Genomic DNA, 17305 nt, shown 5'->3' with positions numbered 1-17305 from the left:
CGCGTACGGTTCGCTGTAGAATTCACGTTATTCCTATATAAAAGCAGTAAAATTTTCTTAAAAATTTTAAAAAAGACATTCAGTATAACAAAATAAATAGTGCCTGTTTGGGAGGATAACAGTTGAAATTGACACCCCGAGGTTTTCGAGGGGTGTCAATTTCAACTGTTACCCTCCCAAACAGGCACTATTTATATATTGTTATACTTTCATGTTAAATACTGAAATCTGATTGGTTAAGACGCAGTTAATAATATTTACTATTACCCTCAGCGTTAGCAACGCACTTGGCAACGGGTAACATTAAAAAATGTTACATGCGCGAAAATTATGCGCGTACGGTTCGCTGTAGAATTCACGTTATTCCTATATAAAAGCAGTAAAATTTTCTTAAAAATTAAAAAAAAAGACATTCAGTATAACAAAATAAATAGTGCCTGTTTGGGAGGATAACAGTTGAAATTGACACCCCTCGAAAACCATTGTCAACCTCCGCTTCGCGTCGGTTGACAATGGTTTTCTCGGGGTGTCAATTTCAACTGTTACCCTCCTAAACAGGCACTATTTATATAATACGTCCCTGGTCAATGATAGATTACTGCAGTAACTAACTAATGGTAGCTTAAACATTAATTTCACTTCAATTACTTACGTGCTCCAAAAAAAGTGTGGAGGGAGGGGGGCTCCATTAATCATGTTAATATTGTATGCTATTCATTACTATATTTTAAGAAAAATGTCTGTTGCGAGAAAAAGTACAAGCATATCTTTACTAATGTAGTAAGAAGGGAGGGGTGAGCATATAAATACATATATGGCTGGACCAGAAATCGAACCTGCTACCCTTGTCAGAGATCTACCACTGGGCTACCCAGATCGATATTCATGGTCCATATCATCCCCAACTACTACATTAATATTAACGGTCTCATTGTTACACAAGTACATTACTGAGTAAATAAATAGTGCCTGTTTGGGAGGGTAACAGTTGAAATTGACACCCCAAGGAATCCATTGTCAACCGACGCGAAGCGGAGGTTGACAATGGTTTTCGAGGGGTGTCAATTTCAACTGTTATCCTCCCAAACAGGCACTATTTATTTTATTATACTGAGTGTCTTAATTTTAGAGATATTTTTGTATGCTTTTATATAGAAATGATGTGAATTTCACGGCGAACCGTACGCGCATCATTTACGCACATGTAACAATTAGTTGTGTTTCCCATTGCTAAGTGTGTTGCTAACGCTGAGGGTAATAGAACGGATTATCAACTCCGTCTAAACCAATCAGATTTCAGTATTTAACATGAAAGTATAATAATATTAAATGTATCAGGTTACAATTCAACTGTTAACAAAAGTGGTTTACAGATGAATTACAAAAGTTAGTCATTCAGTTTTATAAAAAGTGTACATGTAATTTTTTCACATGCATAAAGCAAAGAACAGACTGTATGTCCAATCTAAACTCTCTGCACACAGCATCCAAACATCGGCACCAGTCAGACATACACAGACAGTTTATAACCCTTAGTACACTATAGCATTGAATCATGATTTTTTGAAGTATACACTCTCATAACTGCCGCGGTGTGTGCATACAAATTGAGTAACGCGCGTTAGCGCGTTATGAAAATTTGTATGCACACACCGCGGCAGTTATGAGAGTGTATACTTCACAAAATCATGATTTAATGCTTATATTTACATTTTTTAACTTCTTGCCTTGTCTGCAAATATGAATTATACCTTAAAATTCCGATCTTATCCTAAGGGTAAGTTAATATTAATGGAAGAGCCACAGTAACAGCCACAAGCGTGAACTTTGATTTTCGCTTGTGACGTTGCAGTTTACAGCGTTCAACGTTTGTGACGTCATAATAAAACTCGTCAATTTGACCTTTGACTACTTGTTGCATTTAGAGGCATTTGAAGATCACAGAATTTAATGGGAAAACACAGTAGAATGTAAATATAAATATTTAAAAATCATAACACATCACAGATGTTGTCAGACAATTTTATTAATCACTTGATGGCAAATGACAAGTTTATAATCGTAATCAGTACAACTCCTAACAAACCACTCAAAGAAAAATAAGTAATGATATGGACCGCTAAACTAATCAAACTTCTGTCAATTCTCAATTAAATCTGTAAAATGTAAAAATTGTCAACATATAATGGACGGATGACAGCAATGAAGTGCTTGATGGAATATCACAACTACGTTAATGGAATGTGCAAAACTTCACAGTTAGAAGCACTGTCTGAGACAAGCAGATTCAATGATCCACCTTAATATGGTTATTGTCAACAATCAGTGTTAATGAGATTCTACTAATTCATGGAGAGCCAGTATATCTCAGCATATTGATGTACAGGTCAATAACAGATTTCTTTTTACAGAATACACAGTCACAACAAGTAGTGTATAAATAACGCACACTTAAAGATTTGATACTTTCTAGGAGATTTCTGTTCAAAATATTTGGTATCACATTCAAGCTTTTCAATTCATTAAAAATCTACAGGTCCCATTTTATTTTGGTACACAAACATAAGGTCCGTCAGATCAATTGTGAGAAGACAATGTTCTGAATAAAAATAATGGGATGATTATGACAGCAGTGTAAAATACAGAGCAGATCCTTCTTCTACAACACACAGGTAACACATACAGGTAACACATACAGGTAACAAACATAGGTAAATTGTGTATATTATTTACATGGAATCTACAAACATTCTGATTAATTTTTTTTGCAAACAAAGTCAATTTGAATAATACTACAACATTGCATGTACATTTGATAGTACATAAATAAAAGAAAACAGTTTTTTGCCTCCAGCATTGGGAGGGTTAAGAGGAACAATCTCTCTTTCGTTGATTTATTGCCATCTAGAATAAAAAAAGAGAATTGTTATAAGAATTGATTTAACCAATATTAGCCAGAAAACTGTGCATAATGTATTAAATATTATATGCATTTGTTTATCTTACAAATGATAAAACAAACGACTAAAACTGGAAAATAATTCTTTGTTTACTGCTAAATTAACACAAAGTATATGTAGCAGATAGCAACCAACACATAACTGTAAAACACTTAATTCTGGAGAACAGAGAAAAGCCTAACCAGTGGGAGGGGGGATTTTCTTTATGTTAAAAACACATTAGGTTTATTTACACAGCTCAGAACACATTTGGCAGTGGAAGGGTGGATTTCCTTTATGAGAAAGAACACATTACTTAGTGAGAGGGGTTACTTACATAATACATAGCGTTAAGATGCTTAGTTCTGGAGAAGGGAAAGTGGCTTATCATAGATAAAAACACATTAGGTAGTGGAAGAGCTTACTTACACACTTAAGTATGAGGATGTTTTTACTGAAACACCTAAATGTGAGGATGTTTTTACTTACAGTTAAGTGTGAGGATGTTTTACTTACAGTTAAGTGTGAGGATGTTTTACTTACAGTAAAGTGTGAGGATGTTTGTACTTACATAGTTAATGTGAGGATGTTTTACTTACAGTTAAGTGTGAGGATGTTTTACTTACAGTTAAGTGTGAGGATGTTTTTACTTACAGTTAAGTGTGAGGATGTTTTACTTACAGTTAAGTGTGAGGATGTTTTACTTACAGTTAAGTGTGAGGATGTTTTTACTTACAGTTAAGTGTGAGAATGTTTTTACTTACAGTTAATGTGAGGATGTTTTACTTACAGTTAAGTGTGAGGATGATTTTACTTACAGTTAAGTGTGAGGATGTTTGTACTTACATAGTTAAGTGTGAGGATGTTTTTACTTACAGTTAAGTGTGAGGATGTTTTACTTACAGTTAAGTGTGAGGATGTTTTTACTTACAGTTAAGTGTGAGGATGTTTTACTTACAGTTAAGTGTGAGGATGTTTTACTTACAGTTAAGTGTGAGGATGTTTTACTTACAGTTAAGTGTGAGGATGTTTTTACTTACAGTTAAGTGTGAGGATGTTTTACTTACAGTTAAGTGTGAGGATGTTTTTACTTACATAGTTAATGTGAGGATGTTTGTACTTACATAGTTAATGTGAGGATGTTTGTACTTACATAGTTAAGTGTGAGGATGTTTTACTTACAGTTAAGTGTGAGGATGTTTTTACTTACAGTTAAGTGTGAGGATGTTTGTACTTACAGTTAAGTGTGAGGATGTTTTACTTACAGTTAAGTGTGAGGATGTTTTTACTTACAGTTAAGTGTGAGGATGTTTGTACTTACAGTTAAGTGTGAGGATGTTTTACTTACAGTAAAGTGTGAGGATGTTTTTACTTACACTGCTTAGAACACATCATCAGGCAGTGGGGGGATCCTTGAGGAACTGTCCATCACCAGCTAACTCCTCCTTCCCCTCTATGGAGGACAAGACGGCATTCACATTCCCATTGCTCTGCTGTTCTTCATTCATTTTGTTCTCAATTTGTTCCTACAGAAAGATCATAAACCAACAATTACACAATATCAAGATAGGATACATTTAATACAAGTACATCATACATTAGAGGTTTTGAAATAAAAATCTTTACTTGTGAGATGTTAAGATTTCCAGTAGGTAAATCTCCCACTGTGATCTCATTTCCATTTTCCTCATCCATCTGTCCAAAAAAAACCAAAAAAACCAATGCAATATAAAAACATAAAGCCAATTTTCTGTTTAACTTCATAATGTATCATTGCATTTTATCATTGTCCTATAGAAATAAATGCATCCACATGATTTGAATATAAGAAATTATCAATGAGATTTGAATAAAATCACATTGGACTTCTAGCTGAAAGATTTTATAAAATTTTGAACAATATTTGAACAATATTAACAGATTTTAAAATTTGCTTGTACATGTATTAGTAATACTGATTAGGCGAACGTTTTTTATTAGTTGGATTACAGATCCGCCGACCGAATTTTGTTTTACTTTAAGAAAAAAAATCAAATGCACTTTTCCCAATTTTTTTTTACTGATAAATTAAAAGAAATACAAAAAATAAAATGATTGGTGAAAAATATCAATAAAAACCACATAAATTGGTTTCATTCACGAAAAAAATACCTTAACTTTTACACTTTCAATTTTAAAATTGACTGAGTTTGGAATACGGACTTCTCTATCACACACGTGCCATGTTGTTTAACTGTGGTTTGTGTTTTATCATTTAAATGGCATACTTTCACATATCTGTCATTTGCAAAAATGACATTAAACTGTCGTTTAAGACCTTGAAACAGTGTTGTCCCACACATACTGTGGGGCAAGCAGTGTCAGAAGTTGTAAGAACAATTTGTAAATCGTGTGTCAATAGAGGTGTGAGACCTGCAGTTCGGAATGCCCTGAAAGTGGCCCAAAGACACACTTAAGCATGTGTACATGGAATAGTAAATAAAAAATCAAACAAAACATAAGACTTATTTTATTTTTTTGAAGTTTGCCAGGTTTTTTTTTTTTCGACCTACCGACCCAATTTTTTAAATATAAAATCCGTAATCCAATTAAAAAATTTTTTTTCGCCTAACAGAGTCAGTGTCTTACATGTCCATTGACCTGTGGACTGACAGCTGGTTCTTTGGTGGGTGTGTCTTTGGCTGAGGTGGGCAGGTCTTTGGCTGGGGTGGGCATGTCCTTCTGTGGGGTGTTGCTGTCATTTCGAGCCCCCTGGTCGTCGTCGTTATCGTCCTGAGTGTCGTCCCCCTCCTGATCCACGGTCCCGTCCTGCTCCATGGCACACTCCATCAGGTGGGACACTGCCGTATCTGATGGATCGTCCGCACTCTGGGATTCATCTGCATCCTCATCATCTTCATCACTCCCAATTCTGACCGGGATAAAATTTGCCAGACTTGTATAAATTTCTTGTACATAATTAAAAACATGTATATTGCAAGATACTGGTTATGTCCTGTATGGATTTGAATGATAACTTCAAAGTTTATACTTTCTTGTAGGACATTTCAAGTGATTTAACTGAATTTTAATAATCTCCTTGCTATCAGAACTTCCATGGTAAAAGGCAGTGCAAAATTTTGTAGATCACAAGTTGGAAGTCTGTACAAGTGATATTGTACAGGTGTTATTTGATGAGTTACCTGGTTTAGCTGTACAGGTGATACTGTACAGGTGTTATTTGATGAGTTACCTGGTGTATCTGTATAGGTGATATTGTACAGGTGTTATTTGATGAGTTACCCAATGTATCTGTGTAGGTGATACTGTGCAGGTGTTATTTGATGAGTTACCCAATGTATCTGTGTAGGTGATACTGTACAGGTGTTATTTGATGAGTTACCCAATGTATCTGTGTAGGTGATACTGTACAGGTGTTATTTGATGAGTTACCCAATGTATCTGTGTAGGTGATACTGTGCAGGTGTTATTTGATGAGTTACCCAATGTATCTGTATAGGTGATATTGTACAGGTGTTATTTGATGAGTTACCTGGTGTATCTGTATAGGTGATATTGTACAGGTGTTATTTGATGAGTTACCGGGTGTATCTGTACAGGTGATACTGTACAGGTGTTATTTGATGAGTTACCTGGTGTATCTGTATAGGTGATATTGTACAGGTGTTATTTGATGAGTAACCCAATGTATCTGTGTAGGTGATACTGCGCAGGTGTTATTTGATGAGTTACCGGGTGTATCTGTACAGGTGATATTGTACAGGTGTTGTATGATGAGTTACCGGGTGTATCTGTACAGGTGATATTGTACAGGTGTTGTATGATGAGTTACCGGGTGTATCTGTACAGGTGATACTGTACAGGTGTTATATGATGTGTTACCGGGTGTATCTGTGTAGGTGATATTGTACAGGTGTTGTATGATGAGTTACCTTGTGAAGGGCTTGGTCTCACTAGAAGCTAGCTGTATCTGTACAGGCGATATTTTATAGGTGTTATTGGATGAGTTACCCGGTGTATCTGTGTAGGTGATATTGTACAGGTGTTATATAATGAGTTACCTTGTGAAGGGCTTGGTCTCACTAGGAGCTAGCTGTATTTGTACAGGAGCATTCTTGTAGGGTGATTCTGTATCATCATCTTTATCCTCAGAATCTTGGATCCTTACTTCATTGGCAAACTCATCATCTCTTTCCTAAAAATAATAGCCAAACATAAGCCATATTTATTTCAATAAGTAATTCATCCTAAATGCAATTTCAGTCAGTCTGCTGAGGAAATCATGATAATGTCAGACTGATTCATTGTTTTGGTCTTTCGTGATCTCACTGTGCACATTCTGATTCCTATGTTTGTCAGTATGAAAACATGCCCTCAGTGTCAGACTTTCTCAGTCAGTGTGTTATATTATGTGACCTGATCGTGTAGGGTAAGGTTGTGTGGAGTAAGATTGTGTGTGGGTTAAAGTTGTATGGGGTGAGGTTGTATGGGGTGAGGTTGAGTGGGGTGAGATTGTGTCGGGTGAGGTTGTGTGAGGTTGAGTGGGGTGAGATTGTGTCGGGTGAGGTTGTGTGGGGTGAGATTGTGTCGGGTGAGGTTGTGTGAGGTTGAGTGGGGTGAGATTGTGTCGGGTGAGGTTGAGTGGGGTGAGATTGTGTGGGGTGAGGTTGTATGGGGTGAGATTGTGTCGGGTGAGGTTGAGTGGGGTGAGATTGTGTCGGGTGAGGTTGAGTGGGGTGAGATTGTGTCGGGTGAGGTTGTGTCGGGTGAGATTGTGTGGGGTGAGATTGTGTCGGGTGAGATTGTGTGGGGTGAGGTTGTGTGGGGTGAGATTGTGTCGGGTGAGATTGTGTCGGGTGAGGTTGAGTGGGGTGAGATTGTGTCGGGTGAGGTTGTGTGGGGTGAGATTGTGTCTGGTGAGGTTGTGTGGGGTGAGATTGTGTCGGGTGAGGTTGAGTGGGGTGAGGTTGAGTGGGGTGAGATTGTGTCGGGTGAGATTGTGTGGGGTGAGGTTGTATGGGGTGAGTTTGTGTCGGGTGAGGTTGAGTGGGGTGAGATTGTGTGGGGTGAGGTTGTGTGGGGTGAGATTGTGTCGGGTGAGGTTGAGTGGGGTGAGATTGTGTGGGGTGAGATTGTGTCGGGTGAGATTGTGTCGGGTGAGGTTGAGTGGGGTGAGATTGTGTCGGGTGAGGTTGAGTGGGGTGAGATTGTGTCGGGTGAGGTTGAGTGGGGTGAGATTGTGTCGGGTGAGGTTGAGTGGGGTGAGGTTGTGTCGGGTGAGGTTGAGTGGGGTGAGATTGTGTCGGGTGAGGTTGAGTGGGGTGAGATTGTGTCGGGTGAGGTTGAGTGGGGTGAGATTGTGTCGGGTGAGGTTGTGTGGGGTGAGATTGTGTCGGGTGAGGTTGTGTGGGGTGAGATTGTGTCGGGTGAGGTTGTATGGGGTGAGATTGTGTGGGGTGAGGTTGTGTGGGGTGAGATTGTGTCGGGTGAGGTTGAGTGGGGTGAGATTGTGTCGGGTGAGATTGTGTCGGGTGAGGTTGAGTGGGGTGAGATTGTGTCGGGTGAGGTTGTGTGGGGTGAGATTGTGTCGGGTGAGGTTGTGTGGGGTGAGATTGTGTCGGGTGAGGTTGTATGGGGTGAGATTGTGTGGGGTGAGGTTGTGTGGGGTGAGATTGTGTCGGGTGAGGTTGAGTGGGGTGAGATTGTGTCGGGTGAGATTGTGTCGGGTGAGGTTGTGTGGGGTGAGGTTGTGTGGGGTGAGATTGTGTCGGGTGAGGTTGAGTGGGGTGAGATTGTGTCGGGTGAGGTTGAGTGGGGTGAGATTGTGTGGGGTGAGGTTGTGTGGGGTGAGGTTGTGTCGGGTGAGGTTGAGTGGGGTGAGATTGTGTGGGGTGAGGTTGTGTGGGGTGAGATTGTGTCGGGTGAGGTTGAGTGGGGTGAGATTGTGTCGGGTGAGGTTGAGTGGGGTGAGATTGTGTCGGGTGAGGTTGAGTGGGGTGAGATTGTGTCGGGTGAGGTTGTGTGGGGTGAGGTTGTATGGGGTGAGATTGTGTCGGGTGAGGTTGAGTGGGGTGAGATTGTGTCGGGTGAGATTGTGTCGGGTGAGGTTGTGTGGGGTGAGGTTGTGTGGGGTGAGATTGTGTCGGGTGAGGTTGAGTGGGGTGAGATTGTGTCGGGTGAGGTTATGTGGGGTAGATTGTGTCGGGTGAGGTGGTATGGGGTGAGGTTGTGTGGGGTGAGGTTGTGTGGGGTGAGGTTGTGTCGGGTGAGGTTGAGTGGGGTGAGATTGTGTGGGGTGAGGTTGTGTGGGGTGAGATTGTGTCGGGTGAGGTTGAGTGGGGTGAGATTGTGTCGGGTGAGGTTGTGTGGGGTGAGGTTGTGTGGGGTGAGATTGTGTCGGGTGAGATTGTGTTGGGTGAGGTTGTGTGGGGTGAGGTTGTATGGGGTGAGATTGTGTCGGGTGAGGTTGAGTGGGGTGAGATTGTGTCGGGTGAGATTGTGTCGGGTGAGGTTGTGTCGGGTGAGGTTGAGTGGGGTGAGATTGTGTGGGGTGAGGTTGTGTGGGGTGAGATTGTGTCGGGTGAGGTTGAGTGGGGTGAGATTGTGTCGGGTGAGGTTGAGTGGGGTGAGATTGTGTCGGGTGAGATTGTGTCGGGTGAGGTTGTGTCGGGTGAGGTTGAGTGGGGTGAGATTGTGTGGGGTGAGGTTGAGTGGGGTGAGATTGTGTCGGGTGAGGTTGAGTGGGGTGAGATTGTGTCGGGTGAGGTTGTGTGGAGTGAGGTTGTGTGGGGTGAGATTGTGTCGGGTGAGGTTGTGTGGAGTGAGGTTGTGTGGGATGAAGATAAGTGTGGGTTGAGTTTGTTTGAGGTGAGATTATGTCTGTTGGGGTTGTGTGGAGTGAGGTTGTGTGTGTGTGGGGAAGGTGTTGAGGTTGTGTGTGGGGTGAGGTACCTTGCCGAGTTCCTCCTCCTCTTCCCGATCGTTGACCCGTACCGAGGAGTTAAGTGTCTCCTCTTCTTCATCAGTCACTGTCTCTGTGGTGTCTGATTCATCTGTCTGCACCAAATGCTGCATTCCAGATTCATCATCGTAGGCAAGATTCTGGGGTTAAAGAATGAAATATTGACTACAGCAAACCATCAAACCACATTAGAGTATTGCAACTACAATATAGACACCTGTTGATATTCACTCCCCTCCCAACCAACTACAATATAGACACCTGTTGATATTCACTCCCCTCCCAACCTCAAGAGTATTCCGTATATAGAGTATAAATGATAACTGACCTGTGTAGCAGACTCATACTCGTCCTCCCCGGAGTAACTAGCCGGCTCCCCCAGCCCCTCCATCAGCTTGAAGAAGGCCAGCTCATTGAAGAGGGCCTCAGACATGTCCACCAGCAGGTCCTCCCCACACTGCCGCATCCTGTTACAGATCATAGCCACGCCTCATTAACAGTGTTATACACATACACAGCATTAACAATGTCCGATTCTCAACAATGCCTATTACCAGTATCCAGAAATTATCTCCTAATACCATAGATCTTGCTTTTATATTGGAAAATGTGTAATGACTTTTCAGTGTTAATCATCATATTTGTAACAAGCAGAGACTTTGTCTCAGTAATATCACAAGTGCTGTTAATGTAAAATGCATGATGATGTTGGGTTTGATTCTCCAAATCCTAATCATAACATTTTAAGAAAATAAACATATCCTCATCCTGCTTTGGCACAAAAATAGTGTGCCAACATCTAAAGTCACAGTGTCTTACTTTCGGCCCTGGTATTTGATCAAATTGTCTTACTTTCTGTCTTGGTACTGTTGAATCATTAAAATTCGTGGGGGCCAATTTTCGTGGATTTATTAAATTTTACAGGTTCGTTGGGACGTAATTTTTGTATTCTCTTATACTTACGAGAGGAAATGAGACTTCATAACACTGAATTAATAATTCGTGGAGGATATTAATTCGTGGATGAGAGGTACCCACGAACTTCACGAAAATTGAGCCACCACGAAATCTAATGATTCCACAGTATTTGAGTAGATTGTCTTACTTTCTGCCCTGGCATTTGATCAGATTATCTTACTTTCTGCCCTCGTATTTTGTCAGATTGTCATACTTTCTGCCCTCGTATTTTGTCAGATTATCTTACTTTCGGCCCTCGTATTTTGTCAGATTGTCATACTTTCTGCCCTCGTATTTTGTCAGATTGTCATACTTTCTGCCCTCGTATTTTGTCAGATTGTCATACTTTCTGCCCTCGTATTTTGTCAGATTGTCTTACTTTCGGCCCTCGTATTTTGTCAGATTGTCATACTTTCTGCCCTCGTATTTTGTCAGATTGTCTTACTTTTGGCCCTGGTATTTTGTCAGATTGTCTTACTTTCTGCCCTCATATTTTGTCAGATTGTCTTACTTTCTGCCCTCGTATTTTGTCAGATTGTCTTACTTTCTGCCCTTATATTTTGTCAGATTGTCATACTTTCTGCCCTCATATTTTGTCAGATTGTCTTACTTTCTGCCCTTATATTTTGTCAGATTGTCTTACTTTCTGCCCTCGTATTTTGTCAGATTGTCTTACTTTCTGCCCTCGTATTTTGTCAGATTGTCTTACTTTCTGCCCTGGCATTTGATCAGATTGTCATACTTTCTGCCCTGGCATTTGATCAGATTGTCATACTTTCTGCCCTTATATTTTGTCAGATTGTCTTACTTTCTGCCCTCGTATTTTGTCAGATTGTCTTACTTTCTGCCCTCGTATTTTGTCAGATTGTCTTACTTTCTGCCCTGGCATTTGATCAGATTGTCATACTTTCTGCCCTGGCATTTGATCAGATTGTCATACTTTCTGCCCTTATATTTTGTCAGATTGTCATACTTTCTGCCCTTATATTTTGTCAGATTGTCTTACTTTCTGCCCTCGTATTTGGCCAGCGTGTCCTGCAGGGTGGAGGACATCTGGTTGCTGAAGAAGCGCGAGTACTGGGAGACCTCGCCCTGCCTGGCCAGGGACAGCACCAGGCGCTTGATGTAGGCCAGTAGCTGGGTGGAGCACACACTATCCATGTTCTCTTTGATGACCGGGATCACCTCTTTCATGATGCCCTTGATCTGCTGGTCCAGCTGCTGGGTGTCTATCTTAGGGTACTGGAAAATATAATCAAGGTCATGTCAGTTACAATACAGTCTCTGATCAATGCTCAACTACATAGTAAGATTGAAGATTGTTTTTAACAATACACCTTTAAATTTGTCAATATGTGGGGTTTTTCATACACAATTCTTTGCAGATATCATCATGTTTTATTCATTCATATATGTATATATATTATAAATAATTATGACTACATATTTATCTCTAAAACCACTTAATTAACCCTAGTTTGTTTGTACTACAAGTAGATGTGAGTTGGTGACTTACAGACATGGAGGAGAATGAGCTATCACTGCCCTGGTCCACGGCCGAGCTGCTGGTGGCCTCAGTCTCCCTGCCCATCTCCCTCAGCTCTCTTTGCTGGGTCAGGGCCCGGGCCTTAGCCTCACCCTCAGCTATTTTCTTATCATACTCCCTCATTCTCTTTAAGGCCTAAAAAGTACAGGGACGTCATTTCACATCCATAAATATTTTATCTATTTAATACTTCCATACAATGGTACAATTTTTCTTCACTATGAATTTCTATATATTGTAAACCAACTTTGATTCAAGGCTAATTTTTGTGATAAAGATTTGATTAATCTAGATAATAATATACCAGAGACATTTAATGACTGGTTTGCAGTGAGAAATATTTGGGATAACAAGGCTCTTGTAAACATCATGAAATTTTCCCACATGTGAATTAAAGAAAGTTTAAAGTATTGGTTAAAGTTTGTTACCATCACATACCAAGATATATTTACTATTTTGAAACATGTTTATAAACATTTACTGTAGATTCCTAATTCTAATTAGAAATTATAAAAAAAATTCAGTGTTCGCCATTTTATTATCTCACAATTTGATACAAAAAGTGGAATTGCGGAATTAAGTACTCGCGTAAAATAAAGAATTTATAGTAAATAAGATGAAAAAACCTACCTTGTCAAGATGTATGACGGTTTCTCCCAGGGAGTCCTGAGCGAAGGGACTGTCCCAGTAGCTGTTAGAGGGGGTGGAGAGAGAGCTGTCATTGTCCGCATTCTCCTCATAATCAAACGGGTTGTTATGGAGCGAGTGACCCCTCCTCAGCATGGACTGAGTGTTCCGTGACGATTCAGTCCTAGCTCTCGCCTATCACACACAAATCAACATGTGAAATAATCAGCATTTCTAGCTTCATAAAGGAAACTTCTTACTGTACTCTTGTAATTATTGAATTCTTACCCCTACATCCTCTTCTTCATCAGTGACCATGCTTTCACTCGGGGTGAGCTCTGAGGCAGTGTAGTTATACAATGACTGGGCATTCATCCAGGCAGGGGGAGGCTGCAAGTTATCACCACAACAATTAGACAATATCCTTATATCCTAAAAATTACATCAATATATCTTCATGCATCAATTCATCATGATCTTAAATCCACCCCAAACAGTAAAGGAAGAGAGGGATTGACTCACTGCTTCCATGACAGAGGTGTTAGCGCTGGCTTGCTCCGTCAGCTGTTTGTTGACGATGTCCCGAATGCTGTACAGGACTCGTTGACGGAGATAATCAGAGCTCAGCCCCTGCAGCTCTCGGAACAGCTCGATCAGGAAGTGTGGCCGGTTCTCATTCTGAGAGATCAGTGTGGCTACTTCAGAGTAGATGGATTCTCTCAATGTCTCAAACAGGGAAAAGTCAGTCTGTTCTGTGGTGTACCTGTAACCAAAACATATACTACCAAAAACTGTTACACAGCAATAAATACATCAAAATTTCTCTGGTATGGTTATCTTCAATGACACAGTAATGTAAGCCTGTCTGTATCTGACCTGCCGTCCAGACTGTCCGGCGCCCTACTGTCAGCCTGGAGTCGGTTGGACACAGAGCTGGCCATGCTGCTGTTCTCCAGTTGGAACCCTGCCCCGCTGATCCCCGCACTCAGACCTGGACGGTACTCCCTGTCCACAGCACCCCGCCCCCTCTGCCTTCTAGTGGCAGCGTCAGGACTACCATCCAAACCTGTCAACAACAGGGATTCATGTAGAAATGGCAAGAGCTTTACATTAGTATTGCATATTAATTGTATGTAAAAATGATGTGAGCTTTAATTCAGTATTACACACATTCATTTTAAAACAGTGCATAATAAAAAGTTTAAGTAGAAAGATGACCTGATTCGTGTTTACTTGAGGCTAGAGACATTGTGGACCATTCACTCTGGGTATTTTGGCCTTGTCTACAAAAAAATGATAATGAAAATGAAAACAGAAACATCAAAAATCAAAAGAATATCAGACACTCCACGATCATGATCTATCAGCTGGCTTACATTTTCTTTCTTCTGAGTATTTCCTGCAAGTTTAAAGGTGGTACTACATCGGGACTTTCGGAGAAGCTGGTTTGTTGAGCCTGGGAGTTCTGCCTCCGGGAACGGTCCGACATGCTGGATGTCTTCCGTTTGACACTCCTGTCGGCACTGTACTGTCCTACAGAACTACTTTTGTTGCGTACCCCTCTCCTGTGTTGCTCTACGTTGCTCTGGTCAGCAACATCTGATGCGAACACCTCTCTGATCCCCTCCCCTCCTACTGCCTCCCCTAACAACAGATTTTCATTGCTTCTGCTGGGGAAAGACCTGGCCGACAATCGAGGCTGGAAATTAAAGCCTCCTGAAGCATTGGGGGTCAGGCCCCTGGAGTCTAGGCCCGAGGGTAGGGATGTGTGGGACCTGTACCTCAAGGGTTCTTCTGGAGGTGCCTGTAGGGCGGGCAGGCTTGGGTCTAGGTCTACAGGTTCATACAGAAGAGACAGGTTCTGCATCTGTCGCTGCATGTTCTGCATCTCCAGTTGCTGCATGGTGATCTGCTGTAGACACTGGTTCAGGGTCAGCATCAGCTGCTGCTGCTGTAACTGCTGTTGTAGAGCATTGGGGTAGGGGAATCCCAGACCCAGGCCTGAAATAAACAACAAATCGCATCTATTTCTGTTTCTACAGACACCAAAAACTTGTACTTGTTCTAAGACCATAATTGCTGACTGCTATTTTACCTGGCGTACCTGCAGCATTGGGTTGTTGCATCATCCCACCACTCTGAGTAGACAATAGGTTTTGACACAGGCTGGCCGTCCTCTCTAGCTGCTGTTGTAGATTATCGTAGGCCCCTCCCCCAGGGGATGACATGGGGGTAGGATTCTCCTCATCATCCTGGATGATGTCCTCTGGAGCTCGGTAATTCTGTAAAGTTAAGGAAGTATCATCATTTCTGTTGATAATGAAAAGAATGTTGCACTCCATCCAATGGCATGTAGAAATGACAATTGCCAAAATAAAAGTCTTCACTGGGTATAAGGTTCAGTATCATCTCAAAATCTTTAGTGGGTTTTCTACTGCATACAATTATTTTCAAAACAATTTATATATGGTACATTTATTTAAAAAAAAAAATGAGGAGAAAGTTTAGATATCCTTTTCTCTTTTCTTTCAAAAATGAAATAAAAGAATTTTTTTTTGAGTTTGAATAATCTCTTAAGACACAGCCTAACTAACTTACCTCTTGTCTGACTCGACTGCTGCGGTAGGACTTGGGTCGGGCACCTGAAAATCAGCAAGAATATATACATGTACATGTCTAATTTGTCTATTGTATAGAAGGTTATTCTCATATCAGTACATATATCCATGTATATTGAACAGTAGCTAACATTAGGTAACATTTATACTACTTTATGTTCATTATTTCGGTTTCTGATCACTCAGTACTTCAGATTACTTGGTCCTGTGAGTGCTGTTACCTCTGGCGTCCCTGGAGCGGGGGAAGGTCTGTGGTTTGGCCTTCCTCTTCTTCCTCTGCTGTTGGCGGGCCTGACGTCGCTGTCGGATGTCGTTCTCTATGGTGTATGTGTTATTGTCTGAGTCATTCTCCTCCTCCTCCTCTTCCACTTGTAAGATACCGTCACTGGGAAATCCTGTTCAAGTATAACAACTAGTAATCAATCAACAATATCAAGTCCAGTATAATATCTAATACCCAACTTAGATACATTTTAGAAAATGTTTCTTCTTTTTAGATAATTGTGGGCTGTAAATTAACAATGATACATGACACATTACAAAAAGCTGGAATCAAATATAAATGGCACTAGAGAGCCTGCATCAATGTTTTGTCACATAAATCGTCAAGATTCTCACGGCCCACAGACTGACAAGCTTACCGTCATCCTCCTCCTCCTCCATGTTCGTCCCTCCCCGCTGACCATCGTCATCCTCTGTGATACTCTCCAGATTGTCCACCGTAGAACCCCCCCAGGTCGCCATGGTAGCGTCAGCACTGGCACTTACTCTAAAGACATCAAGCATTGGTTGTTTAGTTATAAAATGTCACATCCATGAATTGAAGTGATACCATTATATTTCATCTTATAAAAAGAGATAGTTTGAGGACTAAGAAATACTTCGATCAATAAATGCAATGTACATACATTTTTACATTTTATATTGGATTAAGTAAAATAAAGCTTCAAATTAACAATTTTGTTAGTGAAAATAAATCAAATCAATCTCTTATCAAAGCCATGTTACAACTTAATAGTTAGAATGTTAGAATGTTTGGCGGTGCTGACCCGAATGCGTCGGTGGTGTAGGAGACGGTGTCGCTCTGATTGTCCTGGTTCTTGCCGTACTGTTTACGGCTGCCGTCCTTCTTCATGATGGCTTCCAACTCCCTCTTCTTCTGACGTAACTCCTCCCTCAGCATCCGCTGCTTCCTCATCTTCCCGTACACCTCATCATTGGACGAAACTGGAGTAAAATGTACATGCATATATGGATAATCACAGGGTTGGAAATAAGAGCCCGCCCGACTGCCCGAGACGGTCTGTTTCTTAGGCGGGCGGGGGCGAAACTTCAAAAGACAGCCCGGCGGTCGGGCTAATTTTAATAGCCAGTTCCTAATTTAAAACCGACAATTTCTATTTTAAGTTATTTACCTCATTCACAAAAAGTACAGACAATGTCGGTTGTTAGGTTTCTTTGAGAATTAGGTAAGCTCTACAAGTTGTAATCTATTCGCTCATTGGTCTGAATGATTATTATAGCCAACCAGTATTCGCAATACAATTTTGTTCGGCACTATTGCAATAGAAGCAACATGCTAGATGATGCGCAAGTTTTTGAGTTTGTTGATTCCCAAAAAGCGTTCCTTGATTGACGCTAAGGGGAAAAAAAGTAT

The 17305-nt window shown here is 40.9% G+C and overlaps 1 protein-coding gene across 7 annotated transcripts in view; it reads right to left on the bottom strand.

Moving 5' to 3' along the window:
* Nucleotides 1-2006: 2006 nt before the first annotated feature.
* The window catches only part of LOC105346877 (pericentriolar material 1 protein), a 29138-nt gene continuing 13839 nt past the window's right edge, over nucleotides 2007-17305 (bottom strand). For 6 of the 7 annotated variants that reach the window (XM_066074458.1, XM_066074461.1, XM_066074463.1 and 3 more), the window contains 20 exons: nucleotides 16698-16875; nucleotides 16290-16417; nucleotides 15870-16043; nucleotides 15629-15672; nucleotides 15126-15312; nucleotides 14407-15031; nucleotides 14249-14313; nucleotides 13907-14096; nucleotides 13553-13793; nucleotides 13319-13420; nucleotides 13034-13225; nucleotides 12374-12538; nucleotides 11864-12099; nucleotides 10229-10367; nucleotides 9891-10040; nucleotides 7001-7134; nucleotides 5568-5850; nucleotides 4566-4634; nucleotides 4316-4465; nucleotides 2007-2904 (listed from right to left, as the gene is read on the bottom strand). In XM_066074458.1, the coding sequence (XP_065930530.1) occupies nucleotides 4334-4465; nucleotides 4566-4634; nucleotides 5568-5850; nucleotides 7001-7134; nucleotides 9891-10040; nucleotides 10229-10367; nucleotides 11864-12099; nucleotides 12374-12538; nucleotides 13034-13225; nucleotides 13319-13420; nucleotides 13553-13793; nucleotides 13907-14096; nucleotides 14249-14313; nucleotides 14407-15031; nucleotides 15126-15312; nucleotides 15629-15672; nucleotides 15870-16043; nucleotides 16290-16417; nucleotides 16698-16875 (3434 nt within the window). In that variant the 3' untranslated portion in view covers nucleotides 2007-2904; nucleotides 4316-4333. The remainder of the gene's footprint in view (nucleotides 2905-4315; nucleotides 4466-4565; nucleotides 4635-5567; nucleotides 5851-7000; nucleotides 7135-9890; nucleotides 10041-10228; nucleotides 10368-11863; nucleotides 12100-12373; nucleotides 12539-13033; nucleotides 13226-13318; nucleotides 13421-13552; nucleotides 13794-13906; nucleotides 14097-14248; nucleotides 14314-14406; nucleotides 15032-15125; nucleotides 15313-15628; nucleotides 15673-15869; nucleotides 16044-16289; nucleotides 16418-16697; nucleotides 16876-17305) is intronic. The other variant, XM_066074462.1, reaches the window with a different exon arrangement.

Source organism: Magallana gigas, chromosome 2, assembly GCF_963853765.1.
Source record: "Magallana gigas chromosome 2, xbMagGiga1.1, whole genome shotgun sequence".
Taxonomy (NCBI): Eukaryota; Metazoa; Mollusca; class Bivalvia; order Ostreida; family Ostreidae; genus Magallana; species Magallana gigas.
The sequence above is the reverse complement of the archived record's forward strand: the minus strand, read 5'-3'. Positions and strand labels throughout refer to the sequence as shown.